Source organism: Doryrhamphus excisus, chromosome 19, assembly GCF_030265055.1.
Source record: "Doryrhamphus excisus isolate RoL2022-K1 chromosome 19, RoL_Dexc_1.0, whole genome shotgun sequence".
NCBI lineage: Eukaryota > Metazoa > Chordata > Actinopteri > Syngnathiformes > Syngnathidae > Doryrhamphus > Doryrhamphus excisus.
This window is the reverse complement of record NC_080484.1, coordinates 2,920,001-2,941,426: the sequence shown is the minus strand read 5'-3', so window position 1 is coordinate 2,941,426 and position 21,426 is coordinate 2,920,001. Positions and strand designations below refer to the sequence as shown.

At 39.3% G+C, this 21,426-nt stretch overlaps 2 protein-coding genes across 3 annotated transcripts in view; both read left to right on the top strand.

Moving 5' to 3' along the window:
* The first annotated feature begins 1,756 nt into the window (after positions 1 to 1,756).
* nfil3 (nuclear factor, interleukin 3 regulated) lies at positions 1,757 to 16,427 on the top strand. 2 transcript variants are annotated; one of them, XM_058056611.1, is made up of 3 exons: positions 1,757 to 1,956; positions 2,284 to 2,319; positions 9,717 to 16,427. In XM_058056611.1, the coding sequence occupies exon 3, from the start codon at positions 9,813 to 9,815 to the stop codon at positions 10,965 to 10,967; it is 1,155 nt and encodes a 384-aa protein (XP_057912594.1). In that variant the 5' UTR covers positions 1,757 to 1,956; positions 2,284 to 2,319; positions 9,717 to 9,812; the 3' UTR covers positions 10,968 to 16,427. The 2 variants fall into 2 exon arrangements, with proteins under 2 accessions (XP_057912594.1, XP_057912595.1); XM_058056612.1 differs by lacking the exon at positions 2,284 to 2,319.
* A 1,431-nt stretch (positions 16,428 to 17,858) lies between these two features.
* auh (AU RNA binding protein/enoyl-CoA hydratase) overlaps positions 17,859 to 21,426 on the top strand; it is a 19,975-nt gene continuing 16,407 nt past the window's right edge. Inside the window, exons 1-3 of the mRNA XM_058056613.1 lie at positions 17,859 to 18,548; positions 18,697 to 18,764; positions 20,241 to 20,328. Of these exons, the coding sequence (XP_057912596.1) occupies positions 18,317 to 18,548; positions 18,697 to 18,764; positions 20,241 to 20,328 (388 nt within the window). The 5' untranslated portion in view covers positions 17,859 to 18,316. The remainder of the gene's footprint in view (positions 18,549 to 18,696; positions 18,765 to 20,240; positions 20,329 to 21,426) is intronic.

The window sequence follows — 21,426 nt, the reverse complement described above, 5'->3', positions numbered from 1 at the left end:
TGCAAATACAAAGTGTCCGTCCCAATTTCATGACTTTCCGGTTGGAATCAACACATCTTTTTCCCCAGCCTGGATGCCATGTTCCTGTCTATGTAAGCCCACCATGACCTTCAAGAGAGAACAACATGTCCCTGAATATCGAATGGCTCCAAAAGGTCTGCAGTTCTTCCAGAATCAGAAGTACCGGAACTGAACCGATGTTTTAACATGGTGACAATGCAATATGTCTCTTGATAGCTATGTGATGATTCACATCCGTGGAACAATGGGAACTGATTGCAACTGGGGTGGCACGACGGTCGAGTGGTTAGCGCACAGACGTCACAGCTAGGAAACCAGGGTTCAATTCCACTCTGGGCCATCTCTGTGTGGAGTTTGCATGTTCTCCCCGTGCATGCGTGGGTTTTCTCCGGGTACTCCGGTTTCCTCCCACATTCCAAAAACATGCTAGGTTAATTAATTAGCGACTCCAAATTGTCCATAGGTATGAATGTGAGTGTGAATGGTTGTTTGTCTATATGTGCCCTGTGATTGGCTGGCGACCAGGTCAGGGTGTACCCCGCCTCTCGCCCGAAGACAGCTGGGATAGGCTCCAGCACCCCCGCAATCCTCGTGAGGATAAGCGGTAGAAAATGAATGAATGAATGAGTTCTCCTCCTATTTTGTGTGGAAGTGGTAACTTTTTGGCTTCTTATTTTGTCTTTCCCCACCCTCGGCCATCTCTGTGTGGAGTTTGCATGTTCTCCCCGTGCATGCGTGGGTTTTCTCCGGGTACTCCGGTTTCCTCCCACATTCCAAAAACATGCTAGGTTAATTAATTAGCGACTCCAAATTGTCCATAGGTATGAATGTGAGTGTGAATGGTTGTTTGTCTATATGTGCCCTGTGATTGGCTGGCCACCAGTCCTCGGTGAATAATGCTAAGCTATCTAAACAAAACATCAGCATTTTAACTTTGTGTTACAAATGACAAAGCAAATTAGTGTAATATCTAATAATATATCAAATTCATTATCAATTTAATTAATTTTTACAATATGCCAAGGTCCAATAAATATGACCCGTGGACCAAAAATGGACCCTGGGCCTCACTTTGTACACCCCTGGTTTTATGGTTTCGAGTCTGCACAGCTGATAATTGTGACATCATTTGACTTTACCAAGTTGCACAGATTTGTAATTTATGTTCTTGAGTATGAACATTTTTTGTTTATATTTTTCTTTATTGAGCATTGCTAAACGTAGTGATTAAATGTTTGTCACCGTGATTTTTTATAAGTCGTTGTATTGTTTCTTTTTTTTTTTTTTTACTGTTTTGTACATGTTCAATAAAGTCTTGTTAAAATAATCTGTCTTTGTTTGCTAAACTATCAAACTTTACTGAATTTAATTCACCATAAATTGGTAATAATTTATAAATACGTGATGATACGGGTAAAGTATGACATACATGTACCCAAAAAATAGATTTATAGTTTTTTAAAAATATATATTTATTTATTTTTAGATAGATTTATAGTTAATTATTTGATTGTACAGATCACTCCTGTAAAGTGACAAATAACACAAACGATAACGAAAAGCGACAAAAATCCAAATCAGTGCAAAATGCGCATGAAGGTGTGTCGCATTGTGAATTACGTCATATCCTTTCGGAGCCCGCAAAAGGCCCGCCATTGGCCAGATTTTGTAAAATGCAGCCATGCGATTGGCTGAGACTGCTGTCAATCAATCTCACTGTCACAACGCACTTCACTACTGACCTACTAACACACTTCCATGAGTCAGGAGCCATAGTGGAAGCCAAAAAATAAAGAGGAAATGATTTTCCTTTCGAAAAAAAATTCATCGACTCAAATATTTCCTGATATTTTGCGGCGATGAATGCATTACTTGTGCAAACAGGACACTTCCTGCTATTTCGTCGTCCATGAAACGAGAAGACAAAGTGGAAATGTGAGTACTGTTTTAGCTAATCATCATTCCATCCATTCCAGGTCGTATACGAAAAGGCTATTTACCTTTAGCATATTGTTTCTGTCATAATATAAAGTTTGACATAACCCAAGTACTGCTATTGCTTGTACAAATATATACAAGAGAAGCCGTAGAAGATATATAAAGTCACGTAGGCCTTGTCAGCACAGATTGGGTAGTTTGTTGATTGCGACACAACAAACTGACTGTGTCACAATCTCACAAGATGTCGCCGGAAGTTCTTTACCACCGGCAACGTTTTATTTCCACGTATTCCACATTAAAACAAACTAATTGACTTTTTAGGGCATAGATGAAGAATCAGCGCCAGTGTCACAACAAGTAAGTAAAGGCAATGCTGTGTTGTAACAATGCTCACATTGTATTCATACAGTCTGCTAACATGGCGGCGGTGGTCTTGCTAGTGATTGCGACGTGTTTAAACACTGAATTAATGTGGTTGTTGTTGTGTTGTTGTGGTTGTGGGTGAATTCACACTACTGTATACTTCCTTCGTGTTGTGTTCCGGTCAAATTAGCCCATATGTGAAAGTTTTGAGTCCGGAAAAATGCACTTAAATTCGATCAGAGTCGCCTAAAATTCAATGCCTTAGTCAACAAATAGGATTGCAACACACAAAGCAAACTACTCATTGTCATACTTTTTTAATTTTTATTTAACTTCTGTACAGGGGCAGACCTTACAGCTAGGGTTCAAAACTAAGGGTTCAATTCCACCCTCGGCCATCTCTGTGTGGCGTTTGCATGTTCTCCGGGTACTCTTGTTTCCTCCCACATTCCAAAAACATGCTAGGTTAATTGGCGACTCCAAATTGTCCATAGGTATGAATGTGAGTGTGAATGGCTGTTTGTCTATATGTGCCCTGTGATTGGCTGGCCACCAGTCCAGGGTGGACCGCGCCTGTCGCCCGAAGACAGCTGGGTTAGGCTCCAGCACCCCCGCGACCCTTGTGAGGATAAGCAGTCGAAAATGAATGAATGAATGAGTTCTCCTCCTATTTTGTGTGGAAGTGGTAACTTTTTGGTTTCTTATTTTGTCTTTCCCCACCCTCGGCCATCTCTGTGTGGAGTTTGCATGTTCTCCCCGTGCATGCGTGGGTTTTCTCCGGGTACTCCGGTTTCCTCCCACATTCCAAAAACATGCTAGGTTAATTAGCAACTCCAAATTGTCCATAGGTATGAATGTGAGTGTGAATGGTTGTTTGTCTATATGTGCCCTGTGATTGGCTGGCCACCAGTCCAGGGTGAACCCCGCCTCTCGCCTGAAGACGGCTGGGATAGGCTCTAGCATCCTCGTGACCCTCGTGAGGATAAGCAGTAGAAAATGAATGAATGAATGAATGAGTTCTCCTCCTATTTTGTGTGGAAGTGGTAACTTTTTGGCTTCTTATTTTGTCTTTCCCCACCCTCGGCCATCTCTGTGTGGAGTTTGCATGTTCTCCCCGTGCATGCGTGGGTTTTGTCCGGGTACTCCGGTTTCCTCCCACATTCCAAAAACATGCTAGGTTAATTGGCCACTCCAAATTGTCCATAGGTATGAATGTGAGTGTGAATGGTTGTTTGTCTATATGTGCCCTGTGATTGGCTGGCCACCATTCCAGGGTGTACCCCGCCTGGATAAGCAGTCGAGAATGAATGAATGAGTTCTCCTCCTATTTTGTGTGGAAGTGGTAACTTTTTGGCTTCTTATTTTGTCTTTCCCCACCTTCGGCCTTCTCTGTGTGGAGTTTGCATGTTCTCCCCCTGCATGCGTGGGTTTTCTCCGGGTACTCCGGTTTCCTCCCACATTCCAAAAACATGCTAGGTTAATTAGCAACTCCAAATTGTCCATAGGTATGAATGTGAGTGTGAATGGTTGTTTGTCTATATGTGCCCTGTGATTGGCTGGCCACCATTCCAGGGTGTACCCCGCCTGGATAAGCAGTCGAGAATGAATGAATGAGTTCTCCTCCTATTTTGTGTGGAAGTGGTAACTTTTTGGTTTCTTATTTTGTCTTTCCCCACCCTCGGCCATCTCTGTGTGGAGTTTGCATGTTCTCCCCGTGCATGCGTGGGTTTTCTCCGGGTACTCCGGTTTCCTCCCACATTCCAAAAACATGCTAGGTTAATTAGCAACTCCAAATTGTCCATAGGTATGAATGTGAGTGTGAATGATTGTTTGTCTATATGTGCCCTGTGATTGGCTGGCCACCAGTCCAGGGTGAACCCCGCCTCTCGCCTGAAGACGGCTGGGATAGGCTCTAGCATCCTCGTGACCCTCGTGAGGATAAGCAGTAGAAAATGAATGAATGAATGAATGAGTTCTCCTCCTATTTTGTGTGGAAGTGGTAACTTTTTGGCTTCTTATTTTGTCTTTCCCCACCCTCGGCCATCTCTGTGTGGAGTTTGCATGTTCTCCCCGTGCATGCGTGGGTTTTGTCCGGGTACTCCGGTTTCCTCCCACATTCCAAAAACATGCTAGGTTAATTAGCGACTCCAAATTGTCCATAGGTATGAATGTGAGTGTGAATGGTTGTTTGTCTATATGTGCCCTGTGATTGGCTGGCCACCAGTCCAGGGTGTACCCCACCTCTTACCCAAAGACAGTTGGGATAGGCTCCAGCACCCGCAACCTCTGTGAGGGAAAAAGCGGTAGAAAATGAATGTACAGTCCTGGTCATTATAAATGGATGGGAGAGACTAAAATCACTGAGCTTAGTTTTATCCTTATTTATCAGATTAAGACACATACACACAAACTCACAAACAGTTGCAACATCGTTATAATACAGTAATATTGAGCTTTGCTGCTAGCTTTGATATATAGTGCTTTTTTAGGCCTTGTTCACATATTTCATTGCATGTCAGTATTATGCGCTAACAATGGATCTGCGCGATACCTGAGAGAGACTCAGGATTACCAGGACAGCTGTGAGACATAATCCTTACAGCATGTTTTAGGTGTCCTCCAGGGTGTCCTCACCTCACCTCACCTCAACTGGCTCCTCTCCATGTGAAAAGCACCACCCTGAGCTCCTCACCGTATTTGTTTGTAAAGAGAGTGCAGCAACCCTACGGAGGAAACTAATTTCAGCCGCTTGTATCTGCGACCTTGCTATTTTGGTCAAATCTCATGACCCTAGGTGAGGTCAGGAATGCAGATGGTTCTCTTCACCACGGATGTGCGGTACAGCGACCGTATCACTATCGGAGTTCCCTAACCCTAATCTGATTAGGGCTATTGAGCTAGTTACTAGTTTCAAGTTAAACCACAGTATGAAATGTCACAGTTTCATTCATTCGTTCATATTCTACCGCTTTTTCCTCACGAGGGTCGCGGGGGGTGCTGGAGCCTATCCCAGCCGTCTTCGGGCGAGAGGCGGGGTACACCCTGGACTGGTGGCCAGCTAATCACAGGGCACATATAGACAAACAACCATTCACACTCACATTCATACCTATGGACAATTTGGAGTCGCTAATTAACCTAGCATGTTTTTGGAATGTGGGAGGAAACCGGAGTACCCGGAGAAAACCCACGCATGCACGGGGAGAACATGCAAACTCCACACAGAGATGGCCGAGGGTGGGGAAAGACAAAATAAGAAGCCAAAAAGTTACCACTTCCACACAAAATAAGAGGAGAACTCATTCATTCAATTTCTACCGCTTTTTCCTCACGAGGGTCGCGGGGGGTGCTGGAGCCTATCCTAGCCGTCTTCAGGCGAGAGGCGGGGTACACCCTGGACTGGTGGCCAGCCAATCACAGGGCACATATAGACAAACAACCATTCACACTCACATTTTTACCTATGGACAATTTGGAGTCGCTAATTAACCTAGCATGTTTTTGGAATGTGGGAGGAAACCGGAGTACCCGGAGAAAACCCACGCATGCACGGGGAGAACATGCAAACTCCACACAGAGATGGCCGAGGGTGGGTAAAGACAAAATAAGAAGCCAAAAAGTTACCACTTCCACACAAAATAGGAGGAGAACTCATTCATTCATTTTCTACCGCTTATCCTCACGAGGATTGCGGGGATGCTGGAGCCTATCCCAGCCGTCTTCGGGCGAGAGGCGGGGTACACCCTGGACTGGTGGCCAGCCAATCACAGGCACATATAGACAAACAACCATTCACACTCACATTCATACCTATGGACAATTTGGAGTGGCTAATTAACCTAGCATGTTTTTGGAATGTGGGAGGAAACCGGAGTACCCGGAGAAAACCCACGCATGCACGGGGAGAACATGCAAACTCCACACAGAGATGGCCGAGGGTGGGGAAAGACAAAATAAGAATCCAAAAAGTTACCACTTCCACACAAAATAGGAGGAGAATTAATTCATTCATTTTCTACCGCTTATCCTCACGAGGATTGCGGGGATGCTGGAGCCTATCCCAGCCGTCTTCGGGCGAGAGGCGGGGTACACCCTGGACTGGTGGCCAGCCAATCACAGGGCACATATAGACAAACAACCATTCACACTCACATTCATACCTATGGACAATTTGGAGTCGCCAATGAACCTTGCATGTTTTTGGAATGTGGGAGGAAACCGTTACCCCACCCTGTTTTGCTTTGGATTAGCAATGAAGCTAAAGGCTTATAACGCTTGGTACAAATAAATACAGTAAATGATTTGGAATAAAACGTAAAATACACGTCAAGATAAAGCATCTCATCAAACATGTTGTTAAAGTTACGACGCTGCTCCCAGATGGAACTGAGTACGATGCTAACTTGCTAATTGGGTCAAATTATTAAGTTTCATTAATGTTCATGTTAAAGGTTAAATAACTTAATACTGTACATTTGAATCTGAAAAAAATAATTTCTCTACCAACTGTATGTGGTTTCTTACGTTTTTCTTATTTGCTGTTTTGTTATTATTTTACTTATTTATTACTGATTGATTGATTTATTGTCTTTATTCTTAATTTGTTTATTTATTTTTTTAAATCTTATTTTGTGTATAAAAAAATAAAAATGAAGATATTTGAGAACAGTGGAATGTTTTATCAAATATTTTGGTGTGGAAAACCGGAACCAAAGTACTGAAAAAGTGTAGGGTATAGCACAGGGGTGGGCAAACTTTTTGACTCGCGGGCCGCATTGATATAACAACATTTCCGGGGGGGGGCAGACTATATATTTTACATGTAACAGTCCACCTGGTATTATTGTATCTGTAAAATTGTCATGCAATCTGCTATTATTATTTATTATTTTATATTTATATTAAATATTTTAAAAATAATAAAATATTATAATAATAAAAAATAAAATATAATTATTATATTATTATTATGTAAAATATACAAATATAACAATATTATATATAATTAATAAAATAATTAGCATTAACATAATAAATATAATAATCATAATAGTTATAATAATAATATAATAATTATTATTTTAATTTTTATTATTATTATGTGCTTGTGTCTCTTTTTTCAGGAGCACTTTGTAAACAACAGACCATGTCAAACAACGAAATTGATACAACCATCAAAAGGTTGGCTCAGGCCATGATGCCAGGTTGTATGTTGAGTTTAAATTAAATACTTTTGAAAGATTGGGCGGGCCGTATTCAAACACTTGGCGGGCCGGATGTGGCCCCCGGGCCGTAGTTTGCCCACCCCTGGTATAGCAGAAGCAAAAGGATTGAAGATATTTTTTTTAATTGATTTTTTTTCCAGTTTTTAATAAATGCGTTTTTTTTTTTTTTTTGAAAACCTGATGCGGCCCGGCTTCACCCAGAACCTACCTCCGGTGGCCCCCAGGTAAATTGAGTTTGAGACCCCTAGACTATGATGTTTGCAGATGTCATTGGGATTTGTTGTTAGAGTAGAGAACTGGTGGAGGAGATGCTAGAAGAGTGGAGGTTTGCCCTGGAAAGGAGAAGAATGAAGGAATGAAGACTCTTCCAAGTGGAAGAGTGAGGTTACAGGGAGAAGAGATACAGAAGGTGGAGAATTGAAGTATTTAAGGTCAAGAGTTCAGAACAAAATAGAGATTGTGAAGAAGTGTGTGCAGGCAGGATGGAACGGGTGGAGGAAAGTGTCAGGCGTGATGTGTGATAGAAGAGTTTCAGCTAAAACTAAAAGAGTTAAAAGCTAAAGGCTAAAAGAGTTTTACCCAAAACAGTGCTGAGACCAGCCATGTTGTTTCGTCTAGAGCAGGGGTCTCAAACTCAATTTACTTGGGGGCCACTGGAGCTAGGGTCTGGGCAAGGCTGGGCCGCATCAAGTTTTCCAAAAAAAAAAAAAACGCATTTACTAAAAACAGAAAAATATACAAACTTTTTCAGTGCTTTGGTTCCGATTTTCTACAATAAAAGCTCTTATAAAAATTCCACTGTTCTCAAATATCTTAATTTTTATTTTTCTGCACAAAATAAGATGAAAAATAAATAAACAAATCAAGAATAAAGAAAATCAATCAATCAGTAATAAATAAATATAATAATAATAAAACGGCAAATAATAAAAACTTAAGAAACCACATATAGTTGGTGGGTAGACAAATGATTTTTTTCAGATTAAAATGAACAAAGCATTATTAGAGCCCTGTAGACATGACAAAACACGACTATAGTCACATTTATACTCTTTTTATTTACAACATATTGCGCAACTGCAGGGTCTCGAGACACATGCTAACTCGCAAACTAGAGAGCTAGCGACCTAAACGGTAGCCTTCAAGTTATTTCCTTTAAACTTAAATAGCCAAAAACTTACCACTTCCACATGGGTAGGGAGGATAACTATTAACAGTTATTTAACCTTTAACATGAACATTAAACGTAATAATTTTTTAATTTTTTCTGGGTACATGATACCATACAGCATCCATATCAAACTTGCGCGAGCTGCACTAACATTAAACTTTCATATCAAGGTGGGGGCCTCAAACTAGTGTCCTGCGGGCCACATTTGGGCCGTGTGTTTGAGACCCCTGGTCTAGAGACAGTGACGAGGCAAAGACAGGAAGCAGAACTGGAGGTAGCAGAGATGAGGATGCTGAGGTTCTCATTGGGAGTGACCAGGATGGATAGGATCAGGAACGAGCACATCAGAGGGACATTACATGTTTAGAGGCCTTGAAGATACAGTCAGTTATCGGCCAGACTGAGATGGTTGGGACATGTCCAGAGGAGAGATAGTGAATATATAGGTAGAGGTATGCTGCGTTTAGAGCTGCCAGGTAGGATGCATAGAGGAGGTTTATGGATGTTAATTGGTGCTCACTAGCTATTTCTTCTCGTCTGCATTCTTGAAAACTTGCAATGGAAATAAACACCTCAAGGCTCGATGACCAACCCTACTCATGATCGAATGCGACCGAAACGGTAGCCTTCAAGTTATTTCCTTTAAACTTAAATAGCCAAAAACATACCACTTCCACACGGATAGGGAGGATAACTATTAACAGTTATTTAACCTTTAACATGAACATTAATCAAACGTAATAATTTTTTCTGGGTACATGATACCATACAGCATCCATATCAACATTACACTTTCATATCAAAGCGGGGGCCTCAAACTAGTGTCCTGCGGACCACATTTGGCCCGCGGCCCGCGTGTTTGAGACCCCTGCTTTAAATGATTCTGGATTCTTATGGGTTAAAGCTGCTCGTTCGGGTTTAAATGTCCAGGATTATTAATGCCATTAAGGAGATAAACCTGACAATTCACGCTCCCCTTTTTGGTTATTCCACAGGTTTTGTGAAGAGCAGTCGATAATCCATCATGGAAGACGTCTTTAGTAAACATCAGCATTATGTGAACATTTAAAAAGATCCGAGGAAACTTAAATATGCAATCAGTCAAGCAAGAAGTGGACTGCAGCGAGCCCTATCGTGGAGGCCATTCACTGCTGCTGGATCTGGCCTTAGAAGGGGCTCACAGAGACCCGACGAGCAACCATGTCTCCGCTATGCCATTCAAGGCTAAGACCGCCTGTCGCAGGAAAAGGGAGTTCATCCCAGAGGAGAAGAAGGACACCGTTTATTGGGAGCGGCGCCGCAAAAACAACGAGGCGGCCAAGCGGTCGAGGGAGAAGCGGCGTATCAACGACATGGTGCTGGAAAACAAGCTCATGGCGCTGGGGGAGGAGAACGCCTCCCTCAAAGCCGAGCTCCTGTCACTCAAACTCAAGTTTGGCCTCTTGAGTTCGGCGGCTTACGTGCAAGAATTCCAAAAGTTAGACACGGCCACAAGCGGCGAGCGTTATCAGGAATTTGTCACCACCGGTGCTAACCGAGGTTCCTTCGGCAGGGATTCAGAGCACCAGCGCCTGCGGAGCAGCTGCATCTCGGTTATCAAACATTCACCGGGAATATCCAAAGCATGCACTGCGGCCCAGGGTACCACGGCGGTGAAACAGGAAACCGCGGAGAATTCCGGATTCACACAAGACCGAAGCAGTCCCTATGAACTGCTGAAGAAGTACATGGCCAGCCCTTTGTCTGGCGTTTACGCTCAACCTGCTTCCTTTCTTCAGATCACCAGATCATCCAGTAACTCTCCAAGAAGCTCGGATGATGGAGCCGTGAGCAAATCATCGGACGGCGAGGATGAGCAGCAGGTCCCCAAAGGATCGGTGACGCTTCTTGGATCTGTAGCCACGCACAAAGTACCAGAATCCTGGTCATCAGCTCTCCCCCACAAACTGCGACTCAAAACCAAGCCCGTCCAAATTAAAGTCGAAGCCATCGATCCAGAGTACGAGTCCTCAGCTAAATTCTCCTCAGCAGTCAACATTTCTGAGGAAGCATGCTATCAGGCCTCTCGGGAAGACTCCCAGTCCTCGCTGTGTCCTTTGTCAGAACAGGTCACCAACATGCAAGACTGGAGCCAGCGGTCTGAACCGTGGCAGCATGGAAGCAGCACAGAACCACTTCAGGAGCACAGCTCTAGTAGCAGGAGAATGCAGGGTTTTTTTGACAAACCGCCCGGAGACCACGTGTAGAGGGTTCTGCAACAATGTAGGACCAGGGTCTATGGAAAAACCCCCATACGTCACAAGGAGTCAAATAACCACTCCACCATTTGCATGTTTACTCATTTGCTTACTCAGCACCACTGTGCATTTTCAAAGAAATCATATCCATACTTTCAAAACCCTAAAACCAACTGCTAATTTCACCTCCCACCCATATCAGGAAAAGTCAAATGTACATATTTTTATGACTGAATAAGAATTCAGTGAGTTTTAGCGGTAGCAAGGAATGATATTTGTAGCGTTGGAAGGGCTAAGTGTTAGCTTTTAGTTTCTCACGAGTGATTTCTGAAATAATTCACGACATATGCTGCGCTATGCTTGCTGGTTTCCCCATATTTGTCCGTTTAAAGCTGCTTTATGTCACAGAGATAAGAATCCCAGTATGTTACCAATAGTGGTTCTAAACTGGTTTACATTGCGGGAATGTTTCAATGCAAATTGTCACTCATTCATTTTCTACCATTTCTCCTCACGAGGGTAACGGTCGCTGGAGCCTATCCCAGCTGTCTTCGGGCACATATAGACAAATAACCATTCACACTCACATTCATACCTATGGACAATTTGGAGTCGCTAATTAACCTAGCATGTTTTTGGAATGTAGGAGGAAACCAGAGTACCCGGAGAAAACCCACGCATGCACGGGGAGAACATGCAAACTCCACACAGAGATGGCCGAGGGTGGGGAAAGACAAAATAAGAAGCCAAAAAGCTACCACTTCCACACAAAATAGGAGAACTCATTCATTCATTTTCTACCGCTTATCCTTATGAGGGTTGCGGGGATGCTGGAGCCTATCCCAGCTGTCTTGGGGGCACATATAGACAAACAAGCATTCACACTCACATTCATACCTATGGACAATTTGGAGTCGCTAATTAACCTAGCATGTTTTTTGGAATGTGCGAGGAAACCGGAGTACCCGGAGAAAACCCATGCATGCACGGAGAGAACATGCAAACTCCACACAGAGATGGCCGAGGGTGGGGAAAGACAAAATCAGAAGCCGAAAAGTTACCACTTCCACACAAAATAGGAGGAGAACTCATTCATTCATTTTCTACCGCTTATCCTCACGAAGGTTACGGGGATGCTGGAGCCTATCCCAGCTGTCTTGGGGGCACATATAGACAAACAACCATTCACACTCACATTTTTACCTATGGACAATTTGGAGTCGCTAATTAACCTAGCATGTTTTTGGAATGTGGGAGGAAACCGGAGTACCCGGAGAAAACCCACGCATGCACGGGGAGAACATGCAAACTCCACACAGACATGGCAGAGGGTGGAATTGAACCCTGGTCTCCCAGCTGTGAGGTCTGTGTGCTAACCACTCGACCACCGTGCAGCCCTCAATGCAAAATTGTCAAATATTTTCTATTTAAAACTTTTGGCAAAGCTTGACAAAGTATGTAAGGTGCATTCACTGACATTGTGTCAAAACCTGCTTTTATTTCGTTGCCTCCGCACGCACAAAATCCTCAGCATACCGCTCTTATTTTGAAGGCCGGAAGGTGTTGTGCATGTGTGTTGATGTTTGATACGAGCTGGGAGCCAAGAATAAACATGCCTCTCTTGCACGACGTCAGTTAGCAGTAAATCACATCATTGTGTAAACACACGTAACAAACTGAGTAGCATTCTCTGCTAAACTAAGCTAACCTGGCTAGCTTCCATTCACCTTCACATCCTTCATTCTTCACAGTGTTTCAGGTCGTCATCTCGTTTAGTTTAGTTCAGGACGGGGCAGGCTGCTTCTGTTTCTGATGCGATTGCACCTCATTGGTCTTTCTGTTAGTAGCTAAACTTTGCCAAATTGCTATCATGAGCTAACGACAAACATGACGTTTGTGTGTGTGTGCAGGATGCCCGCTGGCACAGGACTGTGATTGGACCATTTCGTTATGTACACAAAGTGGGAAGACTGCTTTTGACATACAGCAGCTTTAAGGTTTCATGGAATTGGTTTGGTTGGTTAAGGTTAACCCTTCGATGCACGAGTGACTGGACCCTACACTCTTCCATAAGTGGCTCAAAAATCACCCATACTAGAATCAATGCCTTTTTATGCCAATTTTGGTTGGGAATAATCACTTGTATGATATTTAGTATTATATTTAGGACCACACAAGAATGATTTCATGTTAGAAACATCTTCATTTTTCACTTTTTTACATCTTTGAAAAAGAAAATGACCCCAATGACAACAATAGAAAATGTGAGGATCCATTGTGAGTTGCATAAAGATAAGTTAAAAATGTGAATGACATATCAAAAAAATGTTTTTTTGAGGAATACATGGAATATGAAATGATAAAAATTTTTAATTCATTATGAAGATATTTCAAGAAAACAACCTGACCGGGTCATTTTTGACCCACTTATGGAAGATTGGCGTAGTAACACAAAAACTAAAATTTCTTAAAATGTATAAAAGATAAGTTAAAAATGTGAACGGCATGATATCAAAAACACGTTTTTTGAGGAATACCTGGAATATGAAATGATAAAAAATTTTCATTACAAAGATATTTCAAGAAAACAACCTGACCGGGTCATTTTTGACCCACTTATGGAAGGTTGGGGTAGTAACACACAAAAAAAAAACTTAAAATGTATAAAAGGTAAGTTAAAAATGTGAACAGCATGATATCAAAAACATGTTTTTTGAGGAATACCTGGAATATAAAATGATACAAATTTTTCATTACAAAGATATTTCAAGAAAACAACCTGACCGGGTCATTTTTGACCCACTTATGGAAGGTTGGGTTAGTAACAAAAAACAAAAATCTCTTAAAATGTATAAAAGATAAGTTAAAAATGTGAACAGCATGATATCAAAAACATGTTTTTTGAGGAATACCTGGAATATGAAATGATAAAAATTTTTCATTACGAAGATATTTCAAGAATACAACCTGACCAGGTCATTTTTGACCCACTTATGGAAGGTTGGAGTAGTAACACAAAAACTAAAATTTCTTAAAATGTATAAAAGATAAGTTAAAAATGTGAATGGCATGATATCAATAACATGTTTTTTGAGGAATACCTGGAATATGAAATAACAATTTTTCATTACGAAGATATTTCAAGAAAAAACAACCTGACCGGGTCATTTTTGACCCTTTTATGCATCTACGGGTTAAGCAGTTACCATAGCAACACAGACTCGCTTTGGCAAGGTTAAATGATAGATTAAATGTGCCTTTTTCATGAATGGTGAAATGTTGTACAACAACAACTTTATTTGAAAGCTACAAACAAACACCAACAGGCAGAGCTAGAAACTAAATCATTATAAATTGTTGTTTCCTAAAGAACATATACATTAGCTTGAAAAATTAGCTGCAAAAATTCAAAATTATGAGATATTTTTTACGAGATTAAAAAGTCCGCCAAAAAGTTGACTTTTTATCTCATAATCATGACTTTTTTTTAATAATTTTACTTATCTCATAGTTTTGTAATTTTCATAATTTTGAATCTCATAATTATGACTTTTTGTCTCATAATTATGACTTTTATCTCATATTTTTGACTTTCCTATCTTATAATTTCGACTTTTTAACTGCTGAACTATGGAAGCCCGTTTTCGCCACTGGGAAAAAAGGGCTATCCCAATTATAAGTCATAACTATGAGAAAAATTAAAAATTATGAGATATTTTTTATGAGATTAAAAAGTCAACTTTTTAATCTCATAATCATAACTTTTTTTCATAATTTTACTTAGCATAATTTCGTTGTTTTTATAATTTAAAATCTCATAATTATGACTTTTTGTCTCATAATTATGACTTTTATCTCATATTTTTGACTTTCCTATCTCATAATTTCGATTTTTTAACTGCTAAACTATGGAAGCCCGTTTTCGCCACTGGGAAAAAAGGGCTATCCCAATTATAAGTCATAACTATGAGATAAAAATAAAAAATTCTGAGATATTTTTTATGAGATTAAAAAGTCCACCAAAAAAGTCGACTTTTTTATCTCATAATCATGACTTTTTAAAATAATTTTACTTATCTCATAATTTCCTAATTTTCGTAATTTTAAATCTCGTAATTATGACTTTTTTTCATATTTTTGACTTTCCTATCTCATAATTTTGACTTTTTAACTGCTAAACTATGGAAGCCCGTTTTTTGCCACTGGGAAAAATGGGCTATCCCAACGGGAATTGTACTTATCTCATAATTTCCTAATTTTAAATCTCGTAATTATGACCTTTTGACTCATAATTATGACTTTTGTCTCATAATTATGACTTTTGTCTCATAATTATGACTTTTCATCTCATAATTATGATTTTTATCTCATATTTTTGACTTTCCTATCTCATAATTTCGACTTTTTAACTGCTAAACTATGGAAGCCCGTTTTCGCCACTGGGAAAAAAGGGCTATCCCAATTATAAGTCATAACTATGAGAGAAAAATTCAAAATTATGAAATATTTTTTATGAGATTAAAAAGTCAGCCAAAAAAGTCGACTTTTTATCTCATAATCATAACTTATTTTCATAATTTTACTTATCATAATTTCGTAATTTTCATCATTTTAAATCTCGTAATTATGACTTTTTGTCTCATAATTATGTCTTTTATCTTATATTTTTGACTTTCCTATCTCATAATTTCAACTTTTTAACTGCTAAACTATGGAAGTCCGTTTTCGCCAATGGGAAAAAAGGGCTATCCCAATTATAAGTCATAACTATCAGAGAAAAATTCAAAATTATGAGATATTTTTTATGAGATTAAAAAGTCCACCAAAAAGTCGACTTTTTATCTCATAATCATAACTTTTTTTCATAATTTTACTTATCTTAGCTTAAAGCTGGCAAAACAACACTTTATCGGAACAAGGCAGTGTGGACAAATGAGTAGACGGTAACATCTGCCCGCTGACAAAACGACCTGCAAAGCAGAGAAGAATAATAAAAGGCATGACTGTCAATCAAAACAAGGTAATACACATTTGATCTTTTGAGAATTAACACGTTGCATTCAATGACTTGTTCCCGTTACTCCTGCCGGTCATTGTTCACCTGCTTTTACGCCATTTTTGTGCTTTAATTTCAAATTTCCCCTCCGCCATCAAACTTTGTGAACCATTTTGCCTTAAAGCTGGAAATCCACCATGTACATTTTTTTTAACGCTTATTGGTTATTTGTGCAAGAATGTTGTGACAGCTTTACATTTTGTGCTTTGTAAGAACATTAATTTATGCTTTTTTTTCGAATCATTTCAAGCGACATCGTGAACAAGATAGCAGTATTCGCCACTTGGGTTGGTACTCACGTTACACCATTTGCTCCAATGCATGAAATACTATTCCTGTTATTGCACTTTGTTCAAAATTGCACTAATTTGTGTAAGTGCTAGCTTGACGGAAAATAAACATTTTGGATTCAATCATTGAAGAAAGTTTGATTTCGCGCAAATTCCAATGTTATGTTGCGTCTGATGGCAGATGAACAACTCCCGGCTAACTAGCTAACACCGCTACTTACAGTATGGCAGCATGTCTCATGAGATAGTGTTGTGACGTTCACGAACGAACCGGTTCTTTTGAACGGCTCATTAACATGAACGATGGGAACCGAGTGCGTCAAGTCAAAAAAAAAAAAAAAATCCAACAACACAGAAACACGTGAATGCCCCTTGCCTTGGATAGTAGCAGCAACGGTAATAATAATTAAAAAAAATTCATAATCGGTATTTCAGAATAGTTCAAACTCATTTTGGTGGGATATCTAAATTCATTCCTCACATTCCTCTTATTATTATTATTACCAAGATAAAACCAGTTAAGGCCAGGCTTTTTATGATATTAAAAACTCCACCAAAAAAGTTGACTTTTTATCTGATAATCATGACTTATTTTTCATAATTTTACTTATCTCATAATTTCGTAATTTTCATAATTTAAAATCTCGTAATTTTCATAATTTAAAATCTTGTAATTATGACCTTTTGTCTCATAATTATGACTTTTCTCTCATATTTTTGACTTTCCCATCTCATAATTTTGACTTTTTAACTGCTAAACTATGGAAGCCCGTTTTCGCCACTGGGAAAAAAGGGCTATCTCAATTATAAGTCATAACTATGAGATAAAAATTCAAAATTATGAGATATTTTTTATGAGATTAAAAAGTCCGCCAAAAAAGTCGACTTTTTAATCTCATAATCATTACTTTTTTTCATAATTTTACTGATCTCATAATTTCATAATTTTCATAATTTTTAATCTCATAATTCTGACTTTTTGTCTCGTAATTCTGACTTTTATCTCATATTTTTGACTTTCCTATCTCATAATTTCGACTTTTTAACTGCTAAACTATGGAAGCCCGTTTTCGACACTGGGAAAAAAGGGCGATCCCAATTATAAGTCATAACTATGAGATAAAAATTCAAAATTATGAGATTAAAAAGTCCGCAAAAAAAGTCGACTTATCTCATAAGAATGACTTTTTTTCATGATTTTATTTATCTCATAATTTCGTAATTTTCATAATTTTAAATCTTGTTATTATGACTTTTATCTCATAATTATGACTTTTATCTCATATTTTTGACTTTCCTATCTCATAATTTCGACTTTTTAACTGCTAAACTATGGAAGCCTGTTTTCGCCACTGAGAAAAAAGGGCTATCCCAATGGTACGTCATAACTATGAGATAAAAATTCAAAATTATGACATTTTTTTTAACTTTTTTTCATAATTTTACTTATCTCATATTTTTCTTAATTTTAAGTCTCGTAATTATGACTTTTATCTCATAGTTTTGACTTTCCTATCTCATAATTTCGACTTTTTATCTCATAGTTACGACTTTTTATTTCATAATATGAGTTTCTTATCTCATAATTTCTATTTTTAATCTCATAATTATGATTTACCATTGAGAACTTTTGTGTCAGTAGCGGAAACGGGTTTCCATAATAAAAGCACTGTTTAGAAAAAAAATGCCACTCGCACAACAGCGCCCCCACATGGCTGTCAAGAGACACGTGAGACAATGCACAACATCAGACGCGGTGTAAAATTAATCCTGTTTGTTTTTAACTATTGATTGAACAGAAGGTAAGATTACTGTCATGTATAGAATCAGAATCATACAGAATACATTTCTTTACTTAAAAAATATATGTATTATATTTTTTATGATTGTCATTATGTTATGTATTTTCTGCACTATGGCCCATTCCTGTAGGTGGCGGTAGTGAATTTCTAGCTGTGCTTCCCGCCGTGTATGACTACCAAAGAAGAAGAGCAAGGTTTACTCGGTCAAATATGGCGGCACAGTTTGGCTGTAGATCGCTACTGCGGCCCTTCCGCTTACATTTCACTGACAGCTTCTCCCGAGGCACAATTTTGCCGTCCTGCGTAACTTTAAGACAATACGTCTGCTCCGCAAAATGGAGGTCGTCTTCACGTCCCATCGGCCTCCTCTCAGTGGCGCGAACATACAGCTCGGAAGCAAAGGACGACCTGGTGGTGAAGTACCTTGACGGACAGGACTATGGTACGTTCAACACGACCCTAATGGTGTCCAAAATGCGGCTCTGGTGACATTGGTAATACACAGCTAGTTTTTAAATCCCTCTTTCTTCGCTATTATGTACACAACATAAAATGTATAGTGTTTTGCTATTGTTTACTTTGTCTTACAGGTATTGTGGTTGTTGGGATTAACCGACCAAAAGCCAAAAATGCTATTAGCAAGAATCTGGTAAAAATGGTACGTATACAAATGCATTAATCATTGAAAAAAGAGAGAAAACATTTCCATGTTTAAGTTTAATATACTATCAGTATTACTATGAATAGTGTGTGTATTTGTATTGATTTATTTATTTGTACTTTATGTTCATTTTAGATGATTTGTTCCAGATCCGACTGTGGTAATTGATTGTAGTAATTGACAGGAAGTGATGTCGGGGGTTTTAAGAGTTGAGCTCTACGTTGGTGTGGGTTAGGTGTTAGGGATTATTGTGGCAATCAAGTCTGGTGCTTGTGCATCTCAAAGTAGTGGTGGGCAAAAAAACATTCATTCAGTAAAAAGATCCGTTTGTTTCGGTCAATTGGTCGTTAGCCTGTGCATAGACCCGGTGAGCCATGTCGAGTCAGTTCGTTCACTCATGTTCACGTTCGTTCTGACTCAACTGTCGGTCATAAATGAACTGTCAATCTCTCGGTCTCGGTTTTTCAGTCGGCTAACCCCACCCACCCACGGAGCAAGGCTAATAGGATAAGACAGGCAAGCACTCAGATAGTCCGGTGAACCGACTCTCCAGCCAATCAAAAAAAAAAGCATTTGCAACTGAACGGACACCAAAAAGAACCAGTTGTTTTGACCCGTTCGTTCATAACCGACACACCACTAGTCTCAGCTCACTTTACAGTAACATCACTGACACCTAGTGACCAGTGTAGAATGTTGCATATCATCAGAATGTATTTGAGTGCATCTTCTGAATGCCTTATGCTTGTATGTTACAGTAAACCTCGGATATATCGGACTCGGATATATCGGAAATTCGCTCACAACGGACAGATAAAAAAAGAACCGATTTTTCTGTAATGCATTTCCAATAAAAATTCATTGCATATATCAGATTTTTTATAACGGATTTCGCCTATTTCGGACAAAATCTCCAGTCCCGTTCCAATGCATTTCCATTAAATTTCCCTCGCATATATCGGATGGCCGCATCGTGGCGCTCCGATTCGCCGAATCGTGACAGGCCGCTATACGACGTCATTTGCAGCGTTTGCAGCGTTGCCTGCGCGTCCAGGTACATTGGAAACATAGTCAAGGAAGTGACTTTTTATAACGGATAAAATCCGATTTACGCATATACCGGATATAAATCCGATATTTTTCATAAAACGGACATTTTCCGGTATACGCATATAACGGATTTCGCTTATATCGGACAAAACCAGTGGGAACAATTGAATCCGATATATCCGAGGTTTACTGTACTTTATTAAGCCATTTTGTACTTGAAAATGCAGAATTTAGGCCCCAAAAAATACATAAAATTTACTTAAATATAATTTTTTTTTGCTAGTAACAGGCGGTATTCGACTATGAAACATTTATTCATGAATATATTTTTGGAAAACCATGCAGCTAACTGAGTACATATTGGTGTCTTACTTATTGTTTGTATTTATGCTTATTTATATGATATTGTTATTTGCATTTCAGATGTCCGAGGCTGTGGAAAATATCAAAAAGAATAACAAAGTACGCAGCGTCATTTTGTGCAGCTTAGTACCGGGGATCTTCTGTGCTGGTAAGACGTGGATAAATGCACCCTTTATGGTTCTTATCTTTCAGTTTTCAGTATTCATGCTCACCACTGTGAACTTACATTATGTCCTAACAAGACGATATTGAGCGGAAAATGAGATTTGAGGCGATCAATCGGCACTGGACTGCTAAGCAAAGTTTGTTTTTCAAATTTCAAGACTGGACCAACGAAAAACTGGCAATACGGAAGAAAAACTCGGAAAAATCAGTATCACGTAATGTTGATGTTTACGTTTTACTGGGCATGCCCCATTGACTATTCTGTTTGATTATTGTGCCGCATGTAGACAAGAGATTGGAATATTTCTTTCCATGTATACCATTGTTTTTGGAAAGGTCATTCGAGGTATTGATCGTTAAAGGTCTGCTTGGAATATACCAATACAGTAGTGTTCTGGTTAGCGGAAGATTTGACCTTAAACCAAAACAAATTTTCCCATAGAAATTAATGTAAATCCAATTAATCCGTTCATGTTTACATGAAACACATTTTATAGACGGCAATTATATTTTCACATGCATAAAATAATACAAAAACACATTTAATATCACTTTTACCAAGTTTGTTAACCTTCCTATTTTGTTAGCTTTCTGGTATCCTCTCTTTCTTTCTTTGTTATGGGTGGAGTCAAGAAAACTGACCTTAACTGAGGCAAGTGAGACCCGCAGTTTTTTTTTTTTGGATGTTGTTGCGGGGTCTTTTGTGACCTCTTGGATGAGTCGTGGCTGAGCTAATGGCTCTCGCTGTGGTTCGCTGGAGTCCCAAAGCTTCAGAAACGGCTTTGTAACCTTTTTCCCTGCTCATAGATCCCAATTAATCTCAGTTGAGTTATTTTTTCACAGTGGGACAATCACTTTTTTTTCACACAGGGACATGTCGGTTTGGATTTAATAATAAAAAGTTTCATTTATAAATTGCATTCTATGTTCAGTTGTGTTGTCGTTGACTAATATTCAAATTTTTATTATGATCTGAAACATTGAAGTGTGAGAAATATACAAAAACACAAGAAATCAGCCAAAAAAAAAAAAGCAAACCTTTTTTCTCATCTTAACAAAATGCTGGCACTTGCAACTTTTT

What these genes read in the sequence shown, in the direction of transcription:
- nfil3 (XM_058056612.1), top strand. Translation starts at nt 9,813, where the DNA reads ATGCAATCAGTCAAGCAAGAAGTGGACTGCAGCGAGCCCTATCGTGGA.